The sequence below is a fragment of the Stegodyphus dumicola genome, chromosome 6, assembly GCF_044657685.1.
Source record: "Stegodyphus dumicola isolate Sdum_Otavi_A_Nest chromosome 6, ASM4465768v1".
Classification (NCBI taxonomy): Eukaryota; Metazoa; Arthropoda; class Arachnida; order Araneae; family Eresidae; genus Stegodyphus; species Stegodyphus dumicola.
The window spans coordinates 198,234,732-198,247,455 of NC_140773.1; the positions used below are offsets into that span (position 1 = coordinate 198,234,732).

General features: G+C 30.2%; 1 protein-coding gene across 2 annotated transcripts in view; it reads right to left on the reverse strand.

The window, feature by feature from the left end:
• Positions 1–12,724, reverse strand: part of wkd (TBC1 domain family member whacked) — a 42,963-nt gene that overhangs the window by 28,739 nt on the left and 1,500 nt on the right. For both annotated transcript variants that reach the window (XM_035356131.2, XM_035356132.2), the window contains exons 2-3: positions 6,704–6,897; positions 821–920 (exon numbers count right to left, since the gene is read on the reverse strand). In XM_035356131.2, the coding sequence (XP_035212022.1) occupies positions 821–920; positions 6,704–6,846 (243 nt within the window). In that variant the 5' untranslated portion in view covers positions 6,847–6,897. The remainder of the gene's footprint in view (positions 1–820; positions 921–6,703; positions 6,898–12,724) is intronic.

Below are 12,724 nucleotides of genomic sequence, written 5' to 3' on the forward strand. Positions count from 1 at the left end.
AATTAACAAAATGGCATGACACATAATTATATTAAAAGGCAATAATCATATCAATTATAAGATGAAATGGAAAGGAAATAATGGCAATTAAAACAGAAATGCATCATGAGCTTATTCAGATAATGTGATTAGATTTTTAGTTAACAAAAGTAAGTAATGTTACCTGCTGTATATATTGCTTGTTTCCTTTTTTCTTTTCTTTTTTTCATTATTTTCTAATGAAACTGTTTCTCAAGTTCATTTTCTATGATTTACAGTAGATTTAGTGACATAATTTTTTATGCATATTGTATATTTCAATTCATGAAGTTTCATGGTATTCCTGTCATTGTGATATTTATTTTTAGTTCTTTTATGTGTAATAATTTCAGAAACTTGATTAGTCAATACAATGACTTGTATAAGTCATTTTGATTATATAATTTATAAGTAGTAAAATTTTTTTCCCAAATTATTCACATGCTTCAGAACTTCCAAAAACATATATACTGGGAATGTAAAATAATCTCAATTTTCCCTCATTTTTGAAAGTCTATGATATTTTGTTAGAAAGAGATATTTTTGATTCACCCATTTTAAAGTCATTTTGAACAAATTTGTTACATTTCAGAGAAGTTTTTCAGTTTATTGAATCATAGAAAGAAAGTAAAACTAATAAGCAAAAAAACTTACTTTTTAAATATATCTAAACAAAATAGAAGGCAAAAAATTTCTTAAGAATTCTTTAATTTAGTAAATTAAAAAAATGTTAGGGACTTTTAAAAGTTTACAAGAAATTTTGGAATTCAAGTATTTTACGGAAATTTAAAAATAAACTTACTTTTTTATACTTTTTGGTCATAAACAGATCCCAGTTTTCTAACATTTCGAGCCATTTTAATTCTCGTTGTCTCAAAACATCTACTGGTATGACAGTGGAACTAAAATAAATAAAAAATATTAAAAAAATATTAAGTTTTAAAAAATTTTCAATACAGAATGTTGAAAACTAACTGGTAAATTCAATAAACCATCCCAAGATAAAACAGATGTATTGTTTATATTAATAGTGAAATTATTAAGATACAATATAAATTTATTACATAATACCAGAACATTCTTTTGATGCATGCATAAGAAAGCTGTTACAAAGGAAAATTAATACTTTTACAAGAAAGCAGAGTCACTTGTCTTAAAAATTTGATTCCCTAATGTTTTAAAGTTTCAATTTCCTTTTTAACAGAATTACTACAAATGCTAAGATAGTATTAATAGACATTTCTTTATAAAATAATATTAAATATCATACTTCTTTGATTCTAAGATGCCATCAACTATAAGAAAATGATTGCAATGCTATCAACAGGAAGGAAGAAAAAAAAAAAAAAAAAAAAAAGACATACTATAAAGTACAATTAAATGAAATAAAATATTATAGCTAAAAAATATAATTTTAAAGGATTTTGATTCAGTAATAATACTAGTGATCATTTTAACAGCTAATTTGATATTCAGAATTTTAGAAGCCATCTCCATTTTCATTATTCTATTACGTACCCCCCTTGAACCACCGACATTACAAATTTTTTTACAGGAAAAAAAATGAGTAAAAACACATTGTTAGGTATCAAGCCAAAATGAGTGAAAATTTGAAAACAAGAGGCCAAAATGAGTGAAAATTTGAAAACTTACATTATTAAGTGAAACCCCTTTTTTGACCTGATATGAAAAAGCACATCTCAGATTCAAAGAAACAGTAAATGATTCTTAGGTTTAGCATTCTATTATTATTAATAAAGGTTCATAATTTGCTTATGAGGTTGCTTTAAAATATGAGGTAAGACTGTATCTAATAAGTAAAAGGCAACAGCAAGCAGCATGTTATGAATGCCTATTTGTATTACTGGGTTCTCTTCAGTTATCAGAACTGGATTTACAAATGTATGGATGAATGGATATACCAGCTGTACAAGTACGAAATGCAATTTTGTTGTGTCATCACCAAGTGTCAGACATGCACAAATGATAGACTAGAAAAGTGTGTGCACAGAGTTGTGTTCAATACATCGAAATTTATACTGAACAAAGAGTATTGGCGGACAGCATTAATTTTTTGTTTTCATTTGAAGAAAACTGCTGCTAAATCATACCAATTACTTCAAGAAACTTATGGTGAATAAGTTCCATTACAAGACACATGTGAACAATGGTTTTGGTTTTTCAAATGTGGTGACTTTGTTGTAGGAAAGGAATGCTGAAAATCGCCAAAAAATACAAAGATGTGGACCTGCAAGCATTATTGGATGAAGAATGATTCGCAAACTCACACAAACACACACACGCAAAAAAAAAAAAAAAAAAAAAAAAAAAAATCTCAACAAGCAATTGGGCATTAGTTAACAAGCTGTTTCCAATTGGTTGCAAGAGATGGGAAAGATTCCAAAGACCAGGAGATGGGTACCACATCAGTTGAATGACAGGCAAACGGAAAAGCACAAAACCATTTTGTGACATTTTGCTCACTCGGTACTAAGTCGTTTTTGCATTGTATATTTACAGGAGATGAAAAGTTAATTTATTTTGAGGATCCCATGTGCAAAAACTCATGAGTAACTCAAGTGCACTATTCCCATTGACCGCAAGATCACACTGCTTTGGCAGAAAGAAGATGCTCTGCATTTGGTGGAACCAGTGGGATATGGTCTACTATGAGCTGTTAAATGGAGAAATGGTTAATATTAAATGTTACCAACAACGATTGAGTGATTTTAACTGTTCACAGCTTGAAAAAAAGGCCATAATACCGAAAGAGGCAACACAATGTCATTTTTCTTCAATGCTCCATCACATACCGCAAAATCGGTTCATGACACATTGGAAGCACTCAGCTGGGAAGTTCTACACCACTGAGCTTACTCATCAGATTTGGCTCTTTTCAATTATCACTTGTTTACATCAATGGGTCATGCAGTTGCTGAGCAACGCTTTCATTCACACAAAAATGGCTTGATAAATGGTTTGTAGCAAAAGTGGGAGATTTTTATTGGCATGGTATTTGCAAATTGCCCGAAAGATGGAAAAAATGCATAACAAGCAATGAAGCATACTTTAAATAAAGCACGTTATCCTTCTTCCAAATCTAACAATTTTTTAGGAAAAATATCCACATTTCATACTTGTATACCTGGTATGTGTTCATGTATGCATATGCATATATGTATGAGTGTGCATGCACATGCATACACAAACGTGCATACATACATACATTTCTGAATCCGGTTCAGATAACAAAGAGTAATGATTATTCTTAGTGTAATAAATCTAGTACTAGACAATGACTATTACTGACTCTAGCTTCAGCAAGATAATTAGCTGAGCGTATGAGCAAGTTTAAACAAGAATTTACTTCATTGCCAGTGGTTCAAACAGTTAAAAGAAAAAAAAAAAAAAAAACTGTCAAGGAAGATGAAATCTGATTGCAACATTTTATGCCCAAAGGAAAAATGTATTGGTACAAAATGAAAATGTTCTTCCCTTAGTCCAGGCACTTTTCTTAGATAATCGTTATGCTACTACATTTTGAAATACACAATAGTATCTTTGACCTGAATCCAAGAAATCAAATAGCAGAGCAGATTAAGCTTCTTAAATTCATTTGGATGAATGAGGAAATTCTTTCAAAGACAATAGCATGCTCAATATGCAACAATCCAGAATATTGTTTACAAATGGTTACAGCCAAATTTGTATGAAAAAGGCATTTTCAAGTTTACGGTCTAATGCAATGGCATTCAAATTCATGGCAGGGCAACCCCATAAAAATATAAACCAAAACACAATTTTGCAGTCTCAATCATATCATCGACCCTTAGTTATGTATACTATGAATTCCAATTTTTTAGTCTTTATCCACCTTGCGACTCCAATATAAATTTTCATGACCCAACAGTTTGAATACCTCTTGTCTAATACATAAATGCTCCAGGTTTTGAAGAAAAGTAGATGCAGACTATAACTCAATGCTGTTTCATTATTTCTTGCAAAATTTATTAGTAAAATTTGCACAAGATGGGAATTATTGGTTCTTCAACTTTAGGAATTTCTCATAGAGTTATGATCACCTCATAATACCTGGAAAATCAATTTAACAAATTATCAAAATCTACTAACTGAAAACGATTGGATAATAATTAAAAAATTTATAAATTTTGTATCAATTTCAGTTAAATAAAATAATGCATAAATTACAACACATATATATACTCAATATGATTCAGTATTAGATCTTTAAAATAAATCTTTCAGAAATGCATATTTATTTTAGTGTCTCTCTATTCTAAAAAGTAAATAATTAATAATACTTTTACACACTAAATATATATTTGTATGCCCAATATATAAATAAGTATGCACATATGCAAGTTTCTCCTGCTTAATAAAATAGTAAAAAATCAGCATATCCATAAAACATTTTGAAAACTGCTATGGTATAAAGTGATATAATCATCATTATTAATTTTAAATGCAAATTGCCTGATTTGAATGTTTTAATGTCAAATAAATAAAGAAAAATAAAGAAAAAGTAAGTCATAACAAATAACACTTAAAACTTTAAATTTATCACAATTACATAATTGAAATAAATGGGAATAACATTGTGATATGGTGGCATAAAGGTTCTTTGTCTAGGATGAGTGATTTCAGAGTGTAAAAATTTTAATCAGTGGTGAAATCCTGTGCCTTTGTTAATGATTCCAGTTGCAGCCTAAAAGGTTACTCCAGGGGACAAAGAGATAAAAGAAGTCTTTTCATCAGGGTCAGAAGATGGACACTTTGTTATGTATGAGTGAAAGAATCTTTCTCCCTGGGAGTTCAGTGCAAGTAAACAGGAGATATATAAGGTGGTTTCCTGAGAAGAGGGGATAATCTTTCCTCTTTAGAGCTATGGGCATGTTGGCCAGCTAAGAACAATCATTGCTCGTGTATAATACATTAGAGCATTTTTCCTGTAACAAAATTCTGAAATTATGGGACAAAATATACTCAAGTCCCATATTGTCAAGATATGCAACTGTTAAGGTTTTCGTATTATTAAAATTCATGTTACTGTTAAAACTTGAGTTAGAAGTTCATTTCAACCCTGTGTCGTAACCCAGGGTTTGCATAGCGGTTTCGACCAATACATCACAAAGTTACCAAAATTCAGATGCCAATGAATATACATGAAGACTTGCAGATTATAGCATCTAGATGAATCAACTGAGATTAGACAGAGAACGATTGAAAGATTAGGATAGAAAAAATGAAAATTACCTTTTACTAGCCCATTATTATCTATATTTTTCAGATCATTGCATCATTAGTTCCTAGGTCTGCCTGACCTATATCAAAAGTTGAGATTTGTCACCGACTCTGACTAAGCTTGAAATACAACTGTATATTCACTTGGTATTTATATACTGATGCAACCATCTTGATGTAGTTTTTCATAGACAAAACTTATAAATTGCAAAAAAAAAAAAATTACATATTTTAATTAGATATTGATTCAAACTAATTTGACAGCAAGTTTTTGCTTCTTTTGTTCTGGTGGAAATTTTGCAAAATTATATTTAAATTTGAGTTTATGGCGATTGCTTTAAAAATAAACTGAAAATAAATATTGCCTTTAGTGATTCTGTGCCAAAATAATGAATTCAAATAGAAAATTTACCATGCTTTCTTCTATTGCAGGAAAATCCCATAAATACATATTTTAAGCCATATGAACTGGAATACAATACAAAGGATGTACTGAAAACGACACTGCTTATTAAAACTTAAGAACTGCTATGCATATGGTTATCAGAGTTTGGTACATTCTTAAAATTCTATAATTCTGCCTACGATGACTTCGCTAATACACTTGAGTAATATTTGTTGTTAGACTGAATGTTTTTTCACTTCCCACCGCCAATCATGCAGTTCTTCACAAGTAGCTGACATATTCTACAAAACTGCCCCCAAAACTTACATACTCTTTCACAATTAAAATATCGCTTCCCATTAATCGATGCATTAAAAAAAAGTTTTTCTTCATTTTTGACCTCATTTTTCATCATATTCTTAATTCAAAAACATGTAAAGGTAGTTTATCATACATATGATGATCTCGCATATATAAACCTTAATATGATAAAGATGCTCTACAAAATAATAATAATAATAATAATAATAATAATAATAATAATAATAAAAATAACCTAATGGTCTAAATAACAGAAAATGTGGTAGACCAAAGTAGATATTTTTTTAATATAAATGTTACAGAATACATAAAACATTTTAATATATTTTGCAAATGATAGTTCATACATAAGATAAGTACAGTTTGAAAACATATATTTTAAAGAGGAGTTATATTTTTATAAATATGATAGATAAAAACATAAAAATAGCCCTTTGATTATTTTCAAGAGAAAGTTGATATGAATTGCACTTTTCAAATAAACAAAAAATTGTTTGTCAAAATAAACATCTAGGCAAACAGAAAGTAATAATATCTTATAATTAAATTTCAGCTCAAAATTTCTATTACGCTGACTTATTACAACTTAATGTATGACACAATCAATACTGATGTCTAATTTTAACACAAAGAAAGAAGAAAAAAGTCATATAGAAAAACATTTTATTCTACATTTGATTATCATAAAAGGTGTTAATATATGAGTAGCAAACTTACTAATTTGCACCTTTGCTACCAATAAATCCATATCTGTCAACAGCAATTTCAGAATTGTTAAAACCATTCTGTTCTGGAACTATGCTACTGTTTGTAGTATCAGCATCACTTTCATCAATGGAAACGTTAGATGAGCTGGCCATACCACATTGTTTGTGTTTTTCATTAATTACAGAAGCATTTCTGTGCTAATTCTGGAAGAATGCCATATAAAATTATGATACTAAGATACAGAAAAGCACAGAACGATGCTAAGCAATTTCTTAATTTATATTCTGAATAATTCTAGTTTTAACTAGTCCATACAAACAATTTCCATACATACTTCAAAGACTGCTGGTCATAAGGCATGCAAGATTATACTATAATTATGCTATTAATCTTATGTCTTCATAAGGCATTAAGACTATATTATAATTATGCTATTAAAAATCTGATGTCTTAATTTCAGTAATTAGCAATCATTTATAAAGATGCAAATTGATTTTTGAGGCACTATGAAGACATTTTAATATGTATATGCAATAAAGTAAGAAAAATTATAAATAACTTAAATAAGTTAATCTTTCAGTCAATCTTTACATACATGTATGTTAAGACCAAGGTCTGAAGTGTGGCCACTCCCTGAACTTAAGAAAGTCCAAAATATACAATTTAAATGTTATTTTGGGCTTTAAAAGGTACTTGTATATCTCGCCAAAATATATTGATCAAAATTGGAAACTGCCCTTACATTTTTAATGATTTTTAGAAAAATTTGCATTCATGGTAAATAAACTTGTGAAGTACAAGATGGGTAAAAAACTTTTTGCACAAAAAAAACAAAAATTATATTAACTTTTTTTGGTTTCTTTTCAAGAAAACTCTTTTTGCTTATTGATTACCGGTCAACGCATGAACTTTTACATTATTTAAGATAAAAATTTGTCTTGCTTTTCACTAGCTAGAAAAAGTTTTGATCTTATGCGACTTTTAGAGCAAAATTTTAATTTTCTCTATTTCAGTTCTCAACTTTCCACGATTTCTTGAACGAATGAGAACTCTGAATTCAAAAATTTCTTATTCTAATTAAATTAAGTTTTTTTTTCACTATCATGATAGTTTTTTGCATATTACCATCAAAATAAAGGCCGAAGCAGATAGCTTTTAAAATCTGATTTTTGAATTAAATTTTAATTTTATGTAACAGTAAAGACTTAGCTTTATCAATTGGTAACTATAAATATTTTTATTGGTACAACTCTGATATACGCCCTATTTTCGCCAAATGTGGCGATATGTGTTCTGTGCTGGTTTTCGGTGCGATTGCGTGCTGTATGGCAACCCTGTTGACGCTGAAAAATCTTTTGCTTGAGTTCATTGGTTCGTGTCATGCTCTGTGTCTGAGAAGCTAGGGGGGAAAGATAAAATGGTGGAAGTTGTTGAATTGAAGTTCGGCAAAAGGAAATATCGTGGCCATCCTGTTGAGGGGCAGTGGGTATTTGGAGGTCTGGGAGATTATTTTTAGTGGCTGTGCATGATAGAAGTAGGAATTTGTGATTTTATTTATTTGCGAACCTTAGTATGAATTTTCTGGATAGTGTGCCTAGCTGTCATATAAATACGATAGTGATTACATGGCGGCATGTTAAAGGCTATGTGAAATTTGTATTTCTGCTGTTCGAAAAAGCATTAATTCATGGTAAGTGCATTTTATTTTATTCTTATTCTTATTTTGTAGAATGTTATGTTCATTGTATTTTGGTATGAATTTATGTTGTTATTGTTGTTTTTGAATTGTTTGAAATTTATTTTAGTTTATTTTGTTGATTAGTGCATAGCGCCTAGATTGCGCAATTCGTAGATGTTTTTTAAAGTTGAAACAGAACACTGTGTACATGGTATTCTTTGAAATTTATTGTTTTTATATTAATTTATTAAAGCGAGTTGTACATAGTTCGTAGATTCGTTTTTTCCCTAGACTGTGCAATTCGTAGATTTTTTTTTAAAGTTTAAACAGGATGCTGTGTACGTATTCTTTGAAATTTATTGTTGTTACATTAATTTATTAAAGCGAGATGTGTGTAGTTCGTAGATTCATTCATTTCCTAGAATGTGCCATTCGTAGATGTTTTTAAAGTTAAAACATATTGCTGTGTACATGGATTCTTGTCAAATATTTTTGATTAGAAACTTTACGTTTTTGCAGTCTACATTTTTTTTGGGGGGGGAGGGAGATTTTTAGCTTAAATTGTGTGTTCAAAACGTGGTTTTTGCACGTGCGAAAACCGCGTTTTTGTAGACATTTTAGGCTTAAAATTCGAAATGTAGACCAAAAATTTAGATAGTAATAGGGCAGCTTGCAAAAAATTGCCAAAAATGTTTGGTGAGAACTTTGGCGACTTGAGAGTACATATCAGAGTAGTTCCTTTTTATTTAATAAAGGATAAAATTTACTTTGAACCATGAACCTTTTAAGACTGTAACCCATAATTTCAAGTTTTATTTAAGGCAAGATTTGTATATTATTAAAATCTTTGTTTACCCAGCATCATTATAATATAAGATTATTAGGTAATCACGTAGTATGCTATTTACTGCTTTTAGCGAGTTATTTATTTTTCAAGTGGCAGTACTAAAATTGGTTGTTTTAAATATTTCTTTTTCTCACCATCCTACTTTTGAATAAAAAAATAGAGTTTTAGTGGCAACACCTACGAAATAACTAACTAAAAGTGGTAGATCACATACTACATGATTACATAGTCCTGTATAAACCCACATATTGCTAACAGTTTCACATATAAGTGTATAATACTGTGTGTCTTACATAATCCTGATAGGATACCTAAAATAATAATAAAGCAAAATAAAATTATACAGTCAAAAGTCTTTAATCCGGACTCATCAGGACTCGGCGATTCCGGATTATCGGTTTTTTCTGATTATAGATCATCAGTTTAAATCTGGTAAGATGACATGCAGAAATTATAAAATTAAAAATATGAAACCGTAATTTATGAAATAAAGAGCAATTATGATCTATTTACAAAAAAAAAGCTTAACCCATTAACCGCTGGTGTTGTGTTGACGCAACGGTCAAAATAAATGGGTATATAAATATTACCTAAGATATTTTATACCAGCATATGATTTTGTGTAGGGAATATTATGAAGATTATTTCTGTAAAAAATATTTGCCTTCAACAATGATTTTGTTTATAATAATTAATCTCATACTTTAAGCAAAATTTTCGACCGGGTATTTTTGCTGAAAATATTTAACGAAAGAATCGCCGTCTTTATGAGTGATCTATTTTTAGTCAAGGTCACCGTTTATCAGAACATTACATCAGTCAGATGTTTATATTTGTGCTGAGAAGGAAGGGAAAACAGGTGTTGCGCTAACGCAACGTCAGCAGGAAACGGGTAGTCAATCTCCTTCTTCACTCATTCCTGGTTATTTAAAAATGCCTAGAACGAGGTATCTTACATTAGAAGAAGCCTTCAAAGATTTTTTGATGAATAAACAGATGATGATAATGTTAATAATGACCGGAATGAAACTGATATTGTTGTTGTTCCACCAGAAATTGCAGAAGCTAGTGACAAAGCAGAAAGGGGTGTCAATGTTTTAAATAATGATGATATTTTACCAAATGATACTGCTGGGAAAGTTGAAATTCACGTAAGAAGTAAGTTTCAACCTTCTAAAAGCAGTTATAGTCATACTAAAAAGTTTAAAAAGCAGAAGACTAAAATCTTGAAGTGGATAAAAAAGGAACTGTTAGTTATGTCTCAGGAAGAACATGAAGAAAGAGATAGAAGAGAAATTGGTTAATCTTTGAATTATGGTAACTTGGAGATTTTTTTGGCGAAACTTTGGCGACCAACCTACTACAGCAACCTGCTAGTTTTGTTTTGGACGCTATAAAGCAGAAGACTGAAATCTTGAAGTGGATAAAAAAGGAACTGTTAGTTATGTCTCAGGAAGAACATGAAGAAAGAGATAGAAGAGAAATTGGTTAATCTTTGGATTATGGTAACTTGGAGATTTTTTTGACGAAACTTTGGCGACCAACCTACTACAGCAACCTGCTAGTTTTGTTTTGGATGCCATTTTGTTATCACGAAGTAAAGGTAATTTTTTTTTTTTTTTTTTTTTTTTTTACTCAACATTTTTTTCAACAATCTGCTATCCGAATTACGCTTATACTAGAACTTTTATGGAACAAAAATGCTTAATCATGACGAAGATTAGGTGCGAAATTGGGAGAAAGTGCAGAATCGCAAACTGCTTGCCGCGTTTTTAAGAATTGCACATATACGGTATCATCCATGTACACGTCGACCTATTTTCACTTAAAAAAAAATCCCAGAATTGCACAAAAATGGCATTGCGCGCACTCTTGAATTTATCCATGTACACTGCTTAAGTCCTAGCTAGTAATCATTATCTCCTTACCAAAATGTCGCCAAACTACCTGTTACCATATTCCAAAGATTAGCCGAGAAATTATAAAGGACAAAATACAAGGTAAAACTAGTGTGCAGATTTTCGATTTTCTTTTTGGTTTAGACATTTACTCTCTTCTTGATGAACAGACAAATATAAACGCTCAGCAAAAAAAAAAAAAAGCCCAGAATTTATTGCATCTGAAGCCTATATGAGAATATTTATTGGAATATTATTGCTTACAGGATATCATTCTTTACCTCAAGAAAAAATGTATTGGTCTTTTGATAAGGACAATTCTGTTCCTGTTGTACGAGAATCGATATCACATTTGCACTACAGGAATAGGAAGCAGAATTTGCATTTGACAATAGTCAAATTGACAATACTGATAAATTACATGAGGTGAGACCGTATCTAAACTTACTAAATATCACCAATTTTTACTATTGGAAATATAAAGTCTCTTTTAGATTTCAGACACGAGAATGCATTATTCCTTTTGCAAACTCCTATTGAGAGTGTAGAATTAGCCAGAAATAGATCAGCAACAGGAAGACCTAGTAAATTCAGCATTCAAAAACCATTGCAGGGAAATGGTAGACATTTTATCGTAAAGTCCGTTGATAACAAAAGACTTTGTTGTAAAGAGTATCATAGCCAGACTGTTTACAGATGCAAAGTATGTAATGTAGCTTTACATCATGATTATAATCAAGCTTATAATTCATGCTTGAATCTTTTAGTTGAAATAATCTGTATTTGTAAAAGAAATACAATGTATATTTGGCTGATCTTTACAATATGGTAACTGGTAGTTTAGCGACATTTTGGAGGCGATAAAGGTTACTACCTGGGACTTTGGTAATAATGCGAGTAGTACTCAGTTCCGATTACGCATTATTTTGTGTGAGGGAAATGAGAGATCATGTGATATGTCGTGATATTAATGGACGAATTACGGTTCTTTAATCGGAAAAAGGGGGAAATCGAGAAAAAATCCGGAAATTTTGTATTTGCCTTTATTCTGTGTTGTGTGAAACAGTGTTTGTTAATTTTTGGATCCCATGGCCCTAACTAAAGTGAATTCGAAATGGATATTTAGTGGGATTGAAAGGCGTAGCAATAAGTGTTTCTTTAAGGTTGTGCGAGATAAAAGTAAAGATGCTGTATTAAGTTATTTATTTTACCTGGTACCTTGGTGTGAACTATAAGTATGATTTTAAAGATCATGAAACAGAAATAAGAAAAGTTTATCGGACACGTAATCAAGATTCTGAAGAAGAATAGGTAAGTTAGTATTTTTAATTATTTGAGGATATTATTTTTATGCATTGTTCTAAATGTAAGGTGGAAGTAAAGTAATTTGCGTAAACGTGCATGGAAATAATTTAAATATTTGACACTAAGTATTTGTAACCATTTGTAATGAAGTAAAGGTATGAATTAGTTAGTGACGTTTGTAATATAATAGATAATGTAGAGGTAAAAGTTTTTGGATATTTTATTTATTTTATACGGGGAAATGTTCATATTTGGAAAGGGTATATACTTTTTCGCGATCAGGTAATTTCATATATGTTCTT